Source organism: Vanessa atalanta, chromosome 20, assembly GCF_905147765.1.
Source record: "Vanessa atalanta chromosome 20, ilVanAtal1.2, whole genome shotgun sequence".
Classification (NCBI taxonomy): Eukaryota; Metazoa; Arthropoda; class Insecta; order Lepidoptera; family Nymphalidae; genus Vanessa; species Vanessa atalanta.
The window spans coordinates 1,753,964-1,773,787 of NC_061890.1; the positions used below are offsets into that span (position 1 = coordinate 1,753,964).

At 33.1% G+C, this 19,824-nt stretch overlaps 2 protein-coding genes across 2 annotated transcripts; one reads left to right on the forward strand and one right to left on the reverse strand.

Moving 5' to 3' along the window:
• Positions 1–1,735: 1,735 nt before the first annotated feature.
• LOC125072094 (esterase FE4-like) lies at positions 1,736–3,761 on the reverse strand. The gene is made up of 3 exons (XM_047682606.1): positions 3,582–3,761; positions 2,008–3,299; positions 1,736–1,919 (listed from the first exon to the last, which is right to left on the reverse strand). Exons 1-3 carry the CDS (start codon positions 3,759–3,761, stop codon positions 1,736–1,738), a joined length of 1,656 nt encoding a protein of 551 aa, XP_047538562.1.
• A 5,132-nt stretch (positions 3,762–8,893) lies between these two features.
• LOC125071901 (aquaporin-like) lies at positions 8,894–9,950 on the forward strand. The gene has a single exon (XM_047682330.1). The coding sequence runs from the start codon at positions 9,021–9,023 to the stop codon at positions 9,831–9,833; it is 813 nt and encodes a 270-aa protein (XP_047538286.1). The 5' UTR covers positions 8,894–9,020; the 3' UTR covers positions 9,834–9,950.
• Positions 9,951–19,824: the final 9,874 nt, after the last annotated feature.

The window sequence follows — 19,824 nt, forward strand, 5'->3', positions numbered from 1 at the left end:
TTATTATTAAGCCGAGTACAATATACGAAATGGTTGACATTGTGTGTAAAATTAAATAACTGTCGATGAAAACATGTAAGCAATTGTTTCTTATCACTATGAATATGTGTGCTAATGAGAACGCACTGTTGATTTTAATTACTGGTGTTTTGAGTTTGTAAATAGTTTTATGTGTGTGCAATACGTAACTTTTGCTGTGTGTCGAATTGGTAATAAACGTTATACAAATGTTACACGGTACAATACAAAGTTGTGAACACTTTTCATATGTGTGTTTTATTTCACCCAATTTGCACCAATGAATTTTCATGCGGTGAAGGAAAAAATTGTGGGGAAACCTGCATGTGTCTAATTTCAACGAAGTTCTGCCACATATATATTCCACCAACCCGCATTGAACAACTTGGTTAATATCCTCCAAGACTTCTCCTCAAAGGGAGAGGAGGCCTTAGCCCAGCTATGGGAAATTTACAGGCTGTTAATGTAAAAAAAATAATATTAAAAGCTCTCATTTTAGTTTAAGGACGTCCTTAAACTAAAATGATCAAACCGAGTGTTTTTTATTCGAGTAAACTTCACAATGAAGCGTTTTTGAATCGTCAATATTTAAACACAGCCAGCGTTTCGAAAACCAGCCTCCAGCTAGAAGAAACGGCAAGAAACTGGCATAATTGCTCTTTTCAAATAAACAGATGTACAAAGGACTTATAATTTTTTTAAATGCTTAATAGATTATATTTCCCGGTATCTTAAGTTAAAATTAATAAGGCCATGGCGTAAGTAAAGAATCTTCTGGAACGGGTTCCCTGTAAAATCAATTAATGTGTTATTAAAAATTAAATTTTCAATCATGTTTTATGTTGGACGTACAAAAAAGGATTTTTTTCTTACCCTGTTAAAATGAAATTAAGCCATAAGTTTCTCATAACTTTATTTATTATAGGTTTTTTTTTTATATTTATAGGTTTATTTTGACGTTTTGTCCTGTTGTCTAACTACTATACTTCTGGATAAAGTACAAGCGAAAACATCGGCTTAATTAAATCATTTTATTCTTAACATAAAATCACTAGCTTAATGAACATATATATTTTTTTTAATTAAAAAAATAAATGAAACCATATAAAATGAATTTTTAATTATGTTTATTCGAAATAATAAATAAAAATAACTTTTTAATTATTGAGATTTTGCAAAAGTTAAAATGTACTAAAAATTTTTGTTTTGAGTAAAGTATTTTGTTTTGTACAAACTTTACAGAGTTTTTTTTACTTAGTTATATGTGGATATCACGATACACACTCAGACTTAAACGTACAAACCTCGAGAGGTTTCTATGTAATGAACAATATAATTTATAAATTAAAAAATGTTATTTTAATTGAACTTATAAAATTAAATTTAATAAAAAAAGAAAAACTATTATTCCTAAGAAGTTATTTCTATTTAAAATAAAAATATTTAAATTAAGTAATTATATAAGAAATACCTACTACACCTGTACTTATTAGTTAAAGCTTATTGTATGTGACAATGTCCATAGTGATCTTATTATAAGTTTATCACCTAAAAACACTTTGCAAAATACAAAAAAATAAATAAAAAAGTATTGAGTTTAGATTCTCTATAAAGTAAATACTAAGAACTTTCTTACTTAAGCAGTTTACTTTCTTACACGTACATCGTCGTGGATTAATTCTTCGTCTAAAATCGTTAGTCGAAGTTTTAGATTAGTTTAGAACTGGTATGGTGCAATAGGTTCCCTATTGCACTTTTCGTAAATTTCATCCCAAAACAGAACACGATCTTGTATAAACCCCTTTTTCAATGTTAGTTCTCTATCTATGAACATGTAGGGAGTTCCATTTTTACCTACAGGAGGCCATGGTGCTAGCGGAGAACCCTCTGGAACAGGTTTCCTGTAAATGTAATAAACGTGTTAATAAAAATTTTCACATCTTCATTTTCAATTTCCCTTTCCAACGTAAAAAAATATTGTTTTCTTACCCTGTTATAATGAAATTAAGCCATAAGTTTCTCATAAGCGCTTTCATTTTTTTGTAAGCATCTGAAAGGTTCTCTTCGTCCTCTAAATCTAAGACTGCGTTTGTCTGCGCACAGTGGGTCGCACCGCGTGTTTGTGTGTGTATAATATAATCACTGTTCTCATCAGCATATCCGTATTCATATAAGTATATTTGATTATTGCCAGCTTCCACTTGTAATTTAACAGTCTTTGCTGTTCCATAAGTAAACAAAACATCACCAAAATATTGTACGTACTTCAAAATATTTTTTTCGCCCACTGGTTCATCTCCAAAGTAGAAATGCTTAATCTTTTGCGTTATGTTATCTCTCTCTTCGTCGCTTTGGAAAATTAAATTACACGGAAGGAAATTAGTAAAATTATCATTCATCATAGTCTTCCACTCCTCAAAATTCGGTAAACGAAACATACCTTCCATCTCAGCGACTCCATACAGCATTGGTACTTTAGAATAGTCACCACTTCTCAATATATTTTCGGGATTTTCGTCTAGAAACATTTCCTGGCCTAAGTAACGTTCAACACATGGAGCAAATACTGTGCTAGAATCGGTTTCATTCACAAACGTTAGAGAGTACAGCTTTTCAAATTCTAAATTCTTAAAGAAAGCTTCTAAATTGCCTATAGTGTAGTCATCGTCGAAATTTAAATTTTTAGCAATAATCTTAGCGTTCGCAATCGGGTCAATCTGAACTGTATATGAACTAATAATGGGACCACTCTCCGGTATTACTTTATGGAATAATCCTTTCGCAAGCTTAGAAATCACGAAAAGGTCAACGGACGAAGATCCAGCACTCCATCCAGTAATTGTTACATCATTTGGATTTCCGCCAAAGCTTGCGATATTTCTTTGTACCCATCGTAACAATGCCACTTGGTCTTTCATACCGGCATTGCCAGGTATATCTTCGGTGCCAAGACAAAGGAATCCATGAGCGCCGAGCCGATAGTTAAAGTCTACTATAATTATTTCCTTGCTGTTTAATAAATTAATGGCTGTCTTAATGTTACTGTAACCTAATTGATATGCTCCGCCATAGAAATAAACAACTACCGGCAAATTACTTTTATCAGTGTCAGGTACGTAAACGTTAGTAATGAGACAATCTTCTTGAAGATTCAAAAAAAAATCGTTAGTCTCACGAACAATGTTTTCCCTACTAACATGTAAGCTTATTTTCTGTGGACATACTATGAACTTCTCAATTGCTTCGAAGGTTACATTCCAAGTCGGTGGTGGAAGCGGTGGCTGTAAATAGAATATGCTTTATTTACCTAGTTTAACATTTATCAAGATTGAGTTCTTATAAATCTATCATATTATGTTTGAATATTGTGTATATTTAAATATACAAGGTAGAATAAGGTAGAATGACCCACTGATGGTTAGTGTTCACAATAAAAATAAAAATATTATCCTGTACGTCTAACCCAGACAGGCCGACATAAAGTACTTATGAGATAAAATGTAGTGTCGTTTCTCCAAATTCTTATTAAGAAGTAGCATTAAAACAGTTCAATCTTAACTTACCTTAAACTTATTAGGGCCGGTAGGTGTGGTAGCATAAGGTATTCCATAAAAAACAAAATTGCCATGAGGCGCCCTATAGCCCTTGACAGGCCCTTGGTCTATATTGACTATACGCCAATCTGTATGATCGGCTAAGATTATATCTGCGCACGCGCACACTACAAACATTTGCCACCACATGGTAATAACTGAAAATAATATATAAAAATAAATATATTTATACTAATATCAAGAGTAGATAACTTCGTACTAATAAGCATAAGCGTTGTGATAATTTTTAACAAGCGCGTTTGTCAATATGTTTGTTGATTTTTTTTTATTTTTATTGGTTTTGGTTTCGTTTGAAACCAAAAACTAATAACATTTTATTTCAAATATCATAAAATTTTAGAAATTTTAATAAATTAAAATATAAGCATTATTACATTACATTAGCAGCCCGTAAATGTCCCACTGCTGGGATAAAGGCCTCCTCTCCCTTTGAGGAGAAGGTTTGGAGCATATTCCACCACGCTGCTCCAATGCGGGTTGGCGGAATACACATGTGGCAGAATTTCGTTGAAATTAGACACATGCAGGTTTCCTCACGATGTTTTCCTTCACCGCCGAGCACGAGATGAATTATAAACACAAATTAAGCACATGAAAATTCAGTGGTGCCTGCCTGGGTTTGAACCCGAAATCATCAGTTAAGATGCACGCGTTCTAACCACTGGGCCATCTCGGCTCTTAAAATATAAGCTCTCTTGAAATATAAGCATAAGAGTAAAAATTTTATACCAAATAGAAATATTTAAATTCGTTTGTAATTTGACTCTTAGTAATATTTTTCAGCGAAATTAATATTTCTAATCCACTAGGACTATTTTTTATTTTCATAAGTATAAATGTAAATAATCGACCCATGTTTATGACCTACCAGGTATGGCAAGTCATTTATGTATATAAGGAAGAGATGTGGACCTAAAATTGATTCCAGTAAATGTAGTCAATATAATGAAGTTCAATACCAGGGTCGGTTGTTTGGTGTTAGTGAAAAATTTAACCTTTCATTTGGAATATTTTTTTCATAGAAATTGCTAAGAGTTAAAAGTTTAAAGATACGTCTATAGTAATTAGATTGAATTTTAAAAATGCATTTTCAGACTATGTTCCATTGGTCCATCCGTCACATGTTTCCAGATGTACCCTCCCAGACTTATTATGTGGTGGTTATCAAAATATTTAATATTATTTTAAGTTCAACCTGCTATGTTTTATGTTATTTAACTTAACATATATGGTGCTCACGTTTTCCCGCCAACCGTGATAGCAAGGGAACAATTCTTCTCGCTGGCTGGTACATATTTTAACATATAAAAATATGATTACTGTATTATTACTGTAATACGACCAAAGCTCGTGACTACGACAGGTCAAAGTCTGGTACTCGGTGTTTAAAGTTTATAAACTCGGAATAATTATATACAATAAATGAAGTTGATAATGAGTGCAATACACGATAAATAAGTAACTTTATTTTATCAAACTTAACACAATTAGAGAAATATTGCGAAACATATTTTTATTGGTATTGATACAAATAATGATTTCGACGCAACAAGTGTTGCGTCAAGTGAACTCTCTGCTTTTTTTTATCTTATCTATTCTGTCACAAATTACACGCACAATGAAATCTTCAAAATATATTATAAAATTTTAAATTTAATTATTTTTTAAGTGCACAAGTCAAAATAAATAATACACTTCAAGTAGACTACTACTAGCCATCAGATTACAAGATTGAATTAAGTTTAAAGTTATACCACCTTTTCGAAATGTATTCTACCGGCAACCAGCATGAATCTTACATTCGATTAATTGATTGATGACAAGTATGCAATCTAATACGACTACGTGTCATCATCAACAGCCTGTAAATTTCCCACTGCTCGGCTAAGGCCCCCTCTCCCTTTGAGGAGAAGGTTTTGGACCATATTCCACCACGCTGCTCCAATGCGGGTTGGATGAATACACATGTGGCAGAACTTCGTTGAAATTAGACACATGCAGGTTTCCGCACGATGTTTTTCTTCAACACCGAGCACGAGATGAATTATAAACACAAACTAAGCACATGAAAATTGCCTGGGCTTGAACCCGAAATCATCGGTTAAGATGCACGCGTGTGCGTCTAACCACTGTACAAGTGATCTATAGGCAGCTATACTAATCTATCTGGTAAATCTACACAGTACATATACGCCGAGATACAGTGAGCGTGAGAGGACGTAACGAATACGGTACCTCAATCAAGCCGGTAAGGTTGAAGTATGATATGTTTATATAGGTTTGAGTGTGGGTACACTCCCACAAGGAAAATCTTAGAATTCATTGTTGAAGGCGCATGACTGTATACAAAGTGATTTATATTTATTGCATCGTCAATGTCAAACAATTAGGTGGTGTTCACGCTCGTTTGGCTTACGCAAAATAAACGTGTTCTCAAATGTAGACATTTGTGCAAACATTTGCACACAATTGCACAAATCGGACACGATTTTAAAGAGTTCAGTCGCAGGACTGATTTTTCGAGTTCTCTCTTCGGCTAAGTTTGTTATTCTACCTTCTTGTCTGTAACGTATTACCCAATCAATATTATAAAATATTACAATAACAGTTTATGTTTATTTTAGTTTTTTTAGTTTATGTTTTTGTGTGGTGTTACGCGAATGGATAGAGTAAGGAATGAGTACATAAGAGGAAGTTTGAAAAGAGTGGCACCGGTAACTGAGAAGCTATCTGGAAACCGGCTGTCTTGGTATGGGCATGTTATGCGGAGGAATGAGGACCATGTTGTGAGAAAGGTTTTGAGTATGGATGTGGATGGATATAGAGGTAGGAGACGACCCAAGAAACGATGGATGGATTGTGTGAAAGACGATATGGTTAGAAAGAATGTTACTTGTGAGATGACGTCTGACAGAGAAGTATGGAAGAAGAAGACATGCTGCGCCGACCCCAAGTAAAATTGGGATAAGTGCAGGAGGATGATATTACAATTACAGCTTATAACCTTGTGTACTTCGAAAAAATAAGCTATTAAATCAAAATTCCAAGTCTAATAAATAATTTTGTCCATTCGATATACGAACTGAGGTTGAGTTGTTGTTGAGTCTGTGATTTTTTAGACTTGTAATGTGTGTTTCTTCGTAATAAATTCATAGCTTTTAAATAAATTACATTTAATATGAGACAATGTCAAGTAAATTAAATTATTTAAATATTTGATAATCAGTAATTATATCGGTGTGTGGAGGCTCGTCACCTCTTTTGTTTTGTATAAATAGATCATTGAGACGTCATAAGTACGGCATGTGACTGAACTAATAGCGCTATATTGACAAATATTTAACGAATAGGATGAGTTGATAATGTTAATGGAATTATATAATAATTTATTTTTATTCATTATATAATTCTAAAAACTGTGAATAGCTTTAGAATTTATTTATGTTTTAATTGGGAATATTTTGACTTTTTAATAATTATGTGAGTTAAATAATAGTCTACGATTTCTAACAGACGTGCCAATAATGACACAAAAAAAATGTTTCGTTGGAGATCTTTGTGTAAGTCTGTTAAGATAGGTAATTAGATAGGTAAAAGATTATAATAGAGAAGCTAAAGAAGAATACTGAGAAGAATCGGCAAGAAACTCAGAAGCTCTCTTGCCGGTTCTTCTCGGTAGAATCTATATTCTGAGCCGGTTGTAGCATTTTATTTTATTCAATCCTGTAACATGACTATTTTTTAATTTTTTATTTATCGATTCTAATATAAGTCGCGATAGCCAAATGGTTACAACACGCAATTCTCAACCAAGAATTCTGAGTTCAAACCCAGGTAAGCATCACTGCATTCATGTGCTTAATTTTTATTTAAATTTAAATATTGAATATATCACAACTATACACATACTATACATGCATTCTAATCAAACAAATTAAATCGGGTTCCATTCAATCAGAGATAAGGATTTGTGAGAGACCGCATATTTCGAATTTAAGGAATAAATTTAAACTTCATATTGATAATGTAAGAACTAATTATGGTAAAAAAACAATTCTGTTTGAGCCTAAATAAGCCTTTTGTATCCAACGGCCCAGATGTTAGAACTGTTTTCTTGCAAATGTATGGAAATATTCATTATATCTCATTTTAAGTGAATGGCAAATTCTTATGAGAAATAAAGTTCTTTATACCTTTTTATGATTCAAGTTCTGTCGCAAGTTTTTACCAACCCGAATTGATATAGCATGATTATGTAAACCCCAAAACCTCAAAATAAGAGCAAGAGTTTGCCTAGCAGAGGGACATTATCAGGCTGTTTTTACATTTAATGCCTAGATGGCCTAGTTGTTAAAAAACGTTATTATATAGGTGAATTACTAGTTCAAACCCGCATCGCTGTTATTTTATTAGTAGCTACTAGTTCCGGTTTTATACAGGTAGAATAGCGCAACAAATAAATCGATTGTATCTGAAGAAAAACGTATAATATAATATTAGTTTTTTTAGGACAGAAACCTTCCTTGGCTTTGAACAAAGACTTACCAAATTTATAGCAAAATCGAATCAAGAGGACAAATATTAAATTGTTTTTTATAGAAGAATATTACTTATGTTTATCATTCGCATTTACATACTGTTATATTACTTTAAATTAATATACAAGTAAAACTTTGTGGAAACTATCCTACATAGAGAGAGATACGTCTGTATATATATTTGTAACATGGATTTAAAACACATAGACAATATTATGCATTCAGCTTAATCAATGCAATACAAAAGTTTAAATCATGGGCATAATTCGAAAATCGAAAAAATATTAAAAAATGGCAAGGCTGAAAAAAAAAAACAATGATTGTACATTTTAATATACAGTAAATAAAGTCCAAGTTACACATTATCGAAACGATAACTCTTGAGATTCGATACTGTTTTCCTTTTTATTTTACAGTAATGAGTTACTCGTACACACAACGGTTTAAATACTCCAAATGTTTATACTTCTTATTAGAGTATGATAAAAAATAACTTAAAAATCAAAGTTCAATGACTCCTTGATACAAAATAATGTCGCAACATTTCCGATCAAGTCTAAATATTTGATACCAATAATAGCACTGTACAGTATAGGTTTAGTTTGAACCAGTTTATCAAATTGTTTGTTTAAAAGATGACGCTCTGATAAAATATATGACATGCGAGTGTATAATTGCTCTGAAATTGCCATAAATAATGATCAATGAATCTTTACACTGCATTTGAGAAACACACGTGTGGCGAAAGGCCAGGTCTGAAGTCAGTATACTGTTAAATGTCGATAAACCTGTGATTCACGTAACAAAAATTGTGATATCTAACTCAGACCGAATTTGTTATTGTAATAAAATGGCTGTGACTAGTCGTACCGACTGTGTGGGTAAGATCAAAGTCGTGGAAGAATTAAAAAGTCGACCGGCACTCGAGATCTCGTCCTGGTGGTGCAGAAATTGGAGAGCGATACTCGGCGAACTGGTAGCAACCACATTACTAATATTTCTTTGTTGTATGACATGTATACCTATTGATGGGGTACCTTTAATTACGCCCATGTACAGCCCAATAGGTTCTGGGCTAATCGTTTTGTTCATAGCTCAATCTTTTGGACATATTTCCGGCGCTTTCATGAACCCATCCGTGACGTTACTTGCTGTTATATGGGGTAAGATATCCTTGCCTCTTGGAATAGCGTATGCCATCGCTGAATGCTTGGGCGCAACTATAGGATATGGTATGTTAATGGTACTGTCACCATCCGATTTGATCGCTGGTGGTATATGCACCACCCAACCGCATGCGGGACACACAGTATACCAAGCGTTGGGAGTTGAAGTAGTGTTCACTGCCGCATTGGGTTTTGTCATTTGTTCTGTGTGGGATCCAGTTAACGAAGAAAAAAATGAATGCACTTCAATCAAGTTCGGCCTAAGTGTGTCTGGACTAGCAATTGCTGGAGGCCCATTAGCAGGAGCTAGTATGAACCCGGCAAGGTCACTCGGACCAGCTATATGGACTGCTAGGTGGTCTTCACATTGGATTTACTGGGTCGGTCCTCTATTAGGCGGGGCAATGACTGTGACGCTATACAAATTGGTATGGCTTAAGAGGGAACCAGTTACGCAGCCTCGATTGCTCGCTTGGAATGATGACAGTGAAGCCTAGTTTATGGATTATTATTATTTTATGATTATAGATATTGTGTGACATATGTGATTTTTAATTTAGTGACAGAGTGATAATTTGAAGACTGGTATTATGTGTTGTTAAGTTAGTTAATAAGTACGCAATTTAATTTAATTATTACCTTTTAAATAAACATATTTCCACGTGTAGTTTGTTCATATTTCTGGTGTTTTTTTGACGAACTTTACTTTTGTCATCAAGTTTGTTGTCAAATTAAACTTAAGAAAAGTTAAGAATAATTAATATTATTTTCAGTTGTTTACATACACAAATGTAATACGTGTTGAATGTTTATATTAATCTAAATACATCTGCAGCTTCAATCCATCTAAACTACAAACTTATCAAGGTCTTAAGGAGAGCTTTAATCGATTTTTAGATAACTTATTGCTCCAGAAATATGTATATAACCAGTACGGCACGATTTTCTCTTCAGTTTGTCCACCTATAGTTTTTCTATCATTTCTGTTCGCTATTAGTTAGTAATACCAATAAATAAACATAGTAAATAAGAGTAGAATAAAATGTAAACCTATAATATTTTCCTCAAAGGAAATGTGCAACGGCCCGTACAGACTCGGCCAGCCAATTGTAATGGACACATAAAAAGAACTTGTATATTATTAAAGTAAACACTGGTACTAAATATACTACAGAATATCTTACATCGTTCACAGTTTTCAGTAATTAGACAATACAAACCGCTATGTCCCTGCGTTTTAAATCTGTAATATCTTCGAAAATATTCATTTGGATTACATGCTGTAAAGAGCCATATTGGTCTATATTAAACGCACAATGTATTTAAGGTACTTAATTGGATAAGGATTAATGCTGTATTGTTTAAAATTGCTTAGAAAATAAACCATTATTTCTCGTAAAAAGTAAAGGATTAAAAATGGTTATTGAGGGTTATCCCTGAGAGATAGACATATACCATCGCGGACTTTTTTGAGAACCTTTTTAAAATGTACAATACTGTACTATACTATTTTGCTAGCGTTTGCAATGTAAGCGCTAGAAAGGGGTTTATTTACGACATCACTTTAGAAACCTCTAAAATTATCAGTGTTTCTCTACTATATTGTGCATGTATTATACATATAAACCTTCCTCTTGAATCAATCTATCTATTAAAAAAAACGGCATCAAAATTCGTTTCTTAATTGTTAAAATCTAAGCATACATACGGACAGACAGCGGTAAGCGACATTGTTTTATACTATGTAATGATTAGTGATCTTTTGTCTTGTATATTTTTGCAGACTAAATATTCGAGATTCAGACATATTCACTTGAAGTGAATATTATCGTGCTATTGAAGTGTATTACATACAGGGACATTGTTCTTTTGTTGCTATAGACTAAATGATAACAGAAAGTATTTTAACTTTTTATTTTCAAGAACGTTATCTACACCATGTTAAATTGATACGTTATTGAGATGCGGGGAGGCGGATTGGTGGTCCAAGATGCGAAAAGTCAACTTAATTAGATATTCAGTTCAAAATTAACTGCAAGTCAGTTGAATAAGCAAAACAACAGATGTCAGGTAATACAACTGTAAACGTAATTAATGTATATATTTCAATTTATGAATACTAGATGGCGTTATGTCAAATTGTAGACAATTCTAAATAGCGATGGCAAGATTCGCTAATTTTTTGTATATAGCACTTTGGAAATTATTAACCACGCGACCTCACCCAGCAATGACCGCTTCCTCGTCACGGGTTGACCGGCGCTCGCCGAGGCTCGATCGCTCTGTGGCGTGAACCCCACCCGGTTTATACATCACGGATAATATCCACCTAGTTTGTAGTTGCAGACAGCGTTGCCATCACTGTACTGGGCAAATGCGGGCCTGCGTGGATATCTCATGAGAATAAATATGATTACCAGTGGCACCTAATAGTTTTATTAGTAAAACATTAGTATTCTGGAGCATCCTGAGGATCGAGTGAGCTAGTTGTTCAACAGCCGAATATGCTTTGTCAAGCACCACAAGAAAAATATTTACCATCCGAGTCACAATATCATATAAATAAATGAAATGAAGTTCTTCAATTCGTTTGATGAAGCAATTACCCATTCAGTGATTTAAACAAATTAATATTCTTATATCAATTAATTATTATTGTTATTTATTTTTACGTTTGTTATTTATTATATGTATATCACAATAGTTTAGTCACTTTTACTGGCTTTGTGTAAGCCCGTCGGGTAGGTACTACCCACTTATCATGATATATTCTACCGCTAAACAGCAATACTAATTAAATTGTTGTGTTGTGGTTTAAAGCGTGACTGAGCCAGTGTGACTACAGGCACAAGAGACGCCTTAGTTTCCAGGTTTGGTTGCATCGACGATGGAAAGGAAAGCAAGTAATCAAGTAAAGTAAGAAAATAATGTCTATGGGCAGTGGTGGCGTTTGCTAGTCCGACTACCTATGCTATAAAAAAATAAATAAATATATTCTAAATATTATACCCGTAAAATTCGCTTGTACGAATTACCAGAGAGATAAATACCATTTCATAGACTGGTAATATCCAAATTTTCCGAATACCAAAAAGGTAGTGTAAATTAAATAAAAAAAAAAATAACATAAATTTGTTTAAATATTACACAGGTATTTCTTAGTATTATGAATGTTCAGTCAATATAATATTGTGGTCGAATTTCGACAACTTCGATAAGTACCTTAGCTATAAATTCGTCACAGTCGATACCAATATGTAAAATTATTAACTATATTCGCAACGACTTGAACTCGTAAGAGGTGAATGGCGTCTAATAGCTCGGAGCAAGTAAGTCCGCCCTACAAACAATATGAAGACGGTTTCCGTTTCCAGACAACTTAATTTCCAGTCGCGAGGAAATTGACAAACAGAAACTTAAGCACGATAAAGCAAGTCTTGGAAAACTAGTTTACACTTACTTTAAACGTACGCAATCTGTATAAACGAATAGAATTGAAGCGAAGTAAAGTAATATCGTAATAATATCCATCAATATGAACATTTATGTATTTTAATGTATATCACATCTTATCATTATCATTGATTTTAGGACGGAATATATTTAATACATAATTATATTTAAATTAAAAAATATATATGGAGATTAATTTTAATAATTTTTGAGACATACTTCGATGTTCTCTATCCGAATAATATTAAACTAGTTAAAATGTAAAGAGAGCAACGTGGAACCAGAAATATCTTGAATTCAGAATATCATGACAATTTTCTTTTCGCAAATCTTATTTATTAAGATACGAGGCACGTTGTAAGCACGTAATGAGATTAAGAACAAGAGATCGTTATCAGTAAGTGCTGTAATTATTAGGGAAATTAATTACGTAGCGGATGTCAAAATATCCAGCCCAATTAAAGTCTTACAGTTCATGATTCGTAATTGTGTAAGGAAAATGGAATCTTTAGATGTTTTTGTATAGAATTAGTTGTCGCACGCGGCTTCGCTCGCGTTTTAGTGGTCGGTTGTTCATGTGCTAGGCAAAAAAAGTAGCCTATGTCTTTCCTTGGAGTTCAAAATTGCTTCATGACGAATTTCGTAAAATTCGGTTCATTGGTTTGGTTGTGAAAAAGCGACAGACAGACAGACGGAGACACAGAGTTACTTTCACATGTATAAATTATACTTTCACATGTATAATTTACACTCCTGACGGTTGCTGATAGCAGTCAGGAGTCTGGTGCACTATAATATGTCCTACCTGTCCAAATTGGCTGGTCTTCATTGATATTAGCTGAAAAATCTTTCGTGTAAACTATGTACAAAAATGTAAGAGTAAATAGATAACAATTAAATTAAATTTTCATAAAAAAGCTACATATTTTCGAAATAAGGTTCAAAAGATATAAATCGAGTTCCGTTTTCCTATAAATAGTGATTATCGTATTCGCCTAAGCCACATAAAGTCATTTGTCTATGAGAAATAGATAATGCGTTCGTTCGTCTTGTGTTATTTATACGACATCATAAAAGCAAATAAAGTACCCAATATTAAGATATTAAAAATAGTATTACGTTTCATTTCATGGGAACGAGTTCTTTGATGCCAAAGTCAGAAAATTTTATTCCCTCATGTAAATACGGTCTTTGATATGCAAATTCAAGTACTTTTTGATATGACAAACTAAGGAATAGAATGATTGAACAACGAAGACATCTATTCAAAGTAAAATTGAAGTATAAAATGACGAACCGCTTTAGCCACGAATTATAATGAGTGGTAGGTACTTTGGTGGAGCTTATCAGGGATGGTACCACTTAAATTAATACTTAATTTGCTGTTTTCCAGCCTAAAAGCTAGTGTGACTAAAAGAGAGATAACATCTTAGTTTCCAAGGGTTGGTAGCGTATATCGATGTAAGGAATGGTTAATATTTTTGCAGTGGCTATGGGTGGTGGTGGCCACTTACCATCAGGTGGCATATTCGCTCATAGAATTAGAGATCACTATAATATAATAATAATATAACAAGGTAAGCCTAACAATAATATATTTTATTAACTGAAGGTAATCAACGAAATACGAAAAAGTTCGAATCCCCTGAGCGACCGCGCCGCCCGCAGAATGGGCAGAGTCTACTCCATCGCTCGTATTAATAGGCTACCGTCTTCTTTATCGTCTGTGATTAACTGTGTTGTTGGTAACAATATATAAATATATTGGTATTGAAGTTCAAATATCGTTACCGACCAGCGTTTTTCATCATCTTGACGTTAAAGCTCCCACCGGATTTTCGAACTGGTCACGAAGTCAACTAAAAAACCTCAACACTTGCTGTCTCACACGTAAATTCTTGTCATCGTCATATGCTTAACTCTACAAAGTTTGATACACTCGTCTTAGGCTGCATGTATTGGTTTTATTACTCCTCTAAAAGGGAGAAAAAAAAATAAATAATAATAATCTGTTGGCGCGAAAAAGAAATATTACAAAAATAAGCTTATACGAGTATAGGTGTATGAGTTTACAGAATAAGATTGACTTTAATTAAATATTACTATTAGCTAAGTACTCTATTAACACGTGGTTTTTAACAGAATTCAATTGAATACTGTCGGAAAATAAAGTGTATTTCAGCAGTAAGATTTTTCACAAATAAAATAACATAAAACAAAATACAATTAATATATTTTTCATATTATTCATTTTAGACTCAATTAAGATAAGATTTTCAATGAACATTGACCATGATATATTTAATTTATTTTTTGTTGATTTCATGTTTTATCATACTATAAATATAATAAAAAAATAAAAGCACATTCCCGTCTTATTTCAAGGTTAAAACAACGTAACGTTTATCAAATAAAATATTAACAGCGCCGTACGTAATAAAATAGCAAAAGAATTGAATTAAACGTTTTGTTCTAATTTAACGTGAAGGCGTAAAATATAAAATTTCGTGGATTACATCACACCCAGTGTTCAATACAAATATAAACTAAAGTAACGGCCGGTAAACTCCTCTCAGCCCTCTCCAATCGTGAAGAAAGCTTAGAACTTACTCTACCACGCTCATACCGGTTTCCCATAATTGAGCACGAGATGAGTAGTTAACATGAAAATTCCATGTAGCTTGCAGATGTTTTTTGAGTGTACCATCTTGGCACTTATACTCCTGATATTAAATCTATATAAAATTGCTTACTCGCTTATTCAGAAGCCTTAGCTGAAATGCATTAGGAGCGTATTGCACGGTCCAGTGAAAATCAATCGATCAACGTCGATCTAGTCCAGATAACCTACCTAGATTGACTTTGAACGCTTCAAACGACACAGCTTGAAAATCTATAGAACTGAATAGAATATTTTGATTTGATTTGATTTGATTTGAGAGAATGACGACGTTGTATACCCTTGTTACTTTTAATTCAAAATGTTTTAACAATTTTCATATAAAACGTTAAAAATTAAGTTGTGTGATTCATTCATAAATTTTTCTTTTGTTATATTTTGAGTTTAGTTCGATATATATATATTTCTTTACTAGAGTACTACACCTATCTTTTAAATAAAATGAATAATTTTGTTAATAAATGAACTTCAAATTATAAAACACCGAAATCATATTGAAATTACCGGTAATGCGAAATTACGTGTCTTGTTCTTAATACGTTAATAAATAAATTTAGATATCAGTTTTGAAATGTTCACCAAATGGAAAATGGCAACACGCTATCGAGAAATTGCATAGATTTTAATTATGTATTCGCTTTCGTTGATTCACTATAATGGTCAACGTGGTCCGTCTGTCTTTTGTTTTAATTCAATTCTTAGTTTAATGGCTTTTAGTTGTACCGACAGGGCACAGATTATTACACCAATGTCACGTAGGATGGAGAAGACACGAGATTGATCGGTACGGTTGAGGTGACAAACTCAATTAAATTTTGAAGTAAGTAATAGTTGTTAATCCTTAACCTAGAACAACACAATCATTAAGAGTTAGTAATAAGGTAAATAAAAATTACTGTTAGTATTCTAAACTATATACAATAGGATATGAGACTCATTTAGACAATTCACAAGTTAATTTTATTACGTCTTTTGTTTTATATGAGAAATTACATAGATACATAGACGTCAAAATGAACGCCATTTACGCGAACAGCATGGCGTCGTTTCTCAATGTCAGCATATTTCATAATCAAGACAAAATTAAACGAGAAGCTTTTAATTGATAGAAAAGAATGGGTTTACAAAAAGAAATTTGAAAATGTACATCAATTTTAATTATTCATAACATAACGCTACGACTTAAACGGCTTAGTTTATATTTTGCTTTAAAATAAACTAGCGATTAGCCGCAGCTTCGCACGGGTATTTTTAAAGATAAAATTTTACGATATAAATATATTTTTTGCAGCACTGAGGAACATTACTTGGTGGTATGGCTCCGTTAAGCTGGTCTGCGTAGACCCACTCATCAAATATTCTACCGTCAAGCAGCAATCCGATGTATTGTTGTGTTCTGATTTGAAGAGTAAATGAGCTGACTCAATAACAAGGGACATACCACCGAGTTTAATCTTAAAACAAAAACGTCAAATTTTTAAATAATAATAATAATACGTTTTGTATTTCAATTAAATGGGATATTTAAATTTAGAGTTGGCAACACTGATTTCATGCAAATTCTTCTAGAACGATAAACTTTACTGAGACCATTTTGTACAGGCTATAGATTAGTAAAACTCGTACGTAGTTATTAAGCCTGGCTTTACTTGGATTATTTTTGTGTATGCAATATGGTTTTAGCCGCCAGCTTTAGAGAATGGTAACATTGGAATATCGAGTTGGGCTTATCCTCAAAACATAAACGCTCCACGGAGAATCGCGATGTTGAATTTATATTTAACATAGAATTCCTGATATGAATAGAATTTTGTAATAAACTAACATCTTGTATATGTTCCACTGCTGGTCTAAGACCTCTTTTATTAGGGATCAGGATTGGAGCATATTTTATATTACTTTTCCATTATATATTAGGGGGAGCCTCAGGATATGGTATTAAGTCACGATATATTCCAAATACCATTTATATCTCTCCAGCTGTTGCGTCAGTAACAAAAATAAAAAATTTCACATTGACAATAATAGTAGAATTTACAATAAGTTTTATAAAATAAAATTAAGAGAGTATTTCTTTGAGTCATGTCTCCCTGGTACAGGACTCTTCCAAGTGTCTCCATTAGTCCTATCTTCAGCCAGTCTTCCTAAGAGTACATACCTTCTGTCATCTTCTTGTTCATTTCTCTTCTAGACCTGGATTTGTAGCAGTATAAATAATGCAATGTGATGCCTTTATTACATGAATTTGAATTTAAATTGAATTTGTAGAACTGAAAATTGTATATTAACTACTATGAAAATTTCAATTAACTATGAGGAAATGTTCTTATAAAGATTTACGACCTCATATTTGCGGTATAGAACGAATTATCTGCGGGCTATTGGATATTGGAAACTTAAATCCCATACATCTTCAACTTCAACCCTCCTAAAGATCATCACTACAATTCAACATACATTGCGTGTTTCTTCTTTAAATTACCTTGAAAGCTTAAATAAAACCAGCAATCAATGTGGAACATTCTGTTTGGTTCAGAGAATTGGCAAGGTAAACGAAATCCCTATTAAATTCGAGTTGCCACTATCGTTGGCACAACTGTTACCTATAGACCCTTTAACTAAATTTGTGGTTGGAAAACGTTTGACCTATATTGCTTAGTTTTGCGTATGAGTGTTTGATTAGTATCGATGGTTGAAATTAGCCAAACACAGAACTATGAACGATTTATTAGTAGAAATGACATATTTATTCAAATATGTTCTGCCAACTTTTCGAACGTCCTTTAACTTATTTTGATATTTCATTATTCCTTGTCATTTGGTGGTAGGGTTTTGTGCATGCCCGTCTGGATAGGTACGACCCATTCTTTATGTATTCAGCTGCCAAACATCAATACTTGGTATCTTTGTGTTCCGGTTTGAAGGGCCAGTGAGCCAGTATAGGCACAAAGGGCAAAACATCTTAGTTTCCAAGGTTGGTGGCGCATTGGCGATGTAGGTAATATTTAATATTTATGACAGCGCCAATGTTTTTGGGTCACTTAACATCAGGTGGCAAATTTGAGTTTCGCCTAACTATTTTACATTTAAAAAAATCCTTTGTATATCCAAGAGGAGTAGTTAGAGAGTCTGACAATGAATTAAGAATAGGAAATATTTTAATTTATTATTATGGTTCTGCGAATAAGTTCAGTTTAGTTTGTGTTTGGGAAAATTCATTGAGTCAAGAATAGTTTTGGGCTTTAAGTTATGTAGAGAAGTTCGTCGTTTTGATATTTCAAATATGGTAATTGATCAATAAGCAACGCAGATGTCCAAATAAATATTTATGAGAAATTCGATTGGTTTCTTTATAATGTTTCCGGTGGGATATCCCATTGGGTACGTGTTTTTATTAGATGGGTAAGATGAACGGCGGTATAAAATGGCGGATTTCATATTCGTGTCAACAGGTACCTACTCGTACCAACTCATCAGATATTCTATTCTATCGTCAATTTTATGTTACAGTTGAAATAAACTAACTCATATCATCAAAAATATTGTATCTTATCGACACACCTATGTTATTTAATAAAAGTACTTAGTTTCTTTTTGATAGCGCTAAGGACTGTTTGGTATTAGGGTGAATAAAAATCATTTGGCGTTAAAGTTTTCCCCTCAAAACTTGGGCACATCTTGTATTGAAACCTTACCCCTTTATTGGACTTCTAGGGGATTATGATTGAGAAATTAAACTGCAACAAATTGACGGAAAGATAACCTTTTAAAATAAGCAGTGAATAAAAAATAGAGTCAAAAGTTTATTTATCCTCTAGGGGCGAATTATAGTGTCCATAGCGCAATGATTTAAGCGCCACCCAGCGATGCAAAAAGTCTCAGGATTGATCCTGACCTCTTGGGCTATTGTCGTCCCCACACTTACACAAGGTTAAAGTTTAAATGAAGGGAACAATTGGAATATTAGTGACAATGCTACTATTCTAATTAAGATCTAGGCTCTACATTTTCGTCGGCAAATTGGTTAAGCAGTCAAGGTTTACAGTCAGACAGACATGCGCAAAAAAAAACACGTGGCATTATATTAAGAGGCGGGAAATGTTACAAAATGTATAAACTCATTAAAAAATCATCAATATCTGGACGATTTGACAGTGATAAAATTTGCATGACATAATTCGCGAGACTCATCCTTCGAAAATTGCTTAAGCTTCAGATTTCCACAAACGTTACTCACTGGATATGTCATTGTATTTATTATTTATTTGTATCTGCAGTGTGGTTCTGTAAGAATTCACTTCGAATCTCATTTAATCTCTCATTTAATATTGACAACTAACTTACAGTGATACGCC

What these genes read in the sequence shown, in the direction of transcription:
- LOC125072094 (XM_047682606.1), bottom strand. Translation starts at nt 3,761, where the DNA reads ATGTGGTGGCAAATGTTTGTAGTGTGCGCGTGCGCAGATATAATCTTA. An exon ending in CCGGCCCTAATAAGTTTAAG is followed by an intron (nt 3,300 to 3,581) that starts GTAAGTTAAGAT and finishes TTCTATTTACAG; the next exon opens with CCACCGCTTCCACCACCGAC. An exon ending in CTTAATTTCATTATAACAGG is followed by an intron (nt 1,920 to 2,007) that starts GTAAGAAAACAA and finishes TTACATTTACAG; the next exon opens with GAAACCTGTTCCAGAGGGTT.
- LOC125071901 (XM_047682330.1), top strand. Translation starts at nt 9,021, where the DNA reads ATGGCTGTGACTAGTCGTACCGACTGTGTGGGTAAGATCAAAGTCGTG.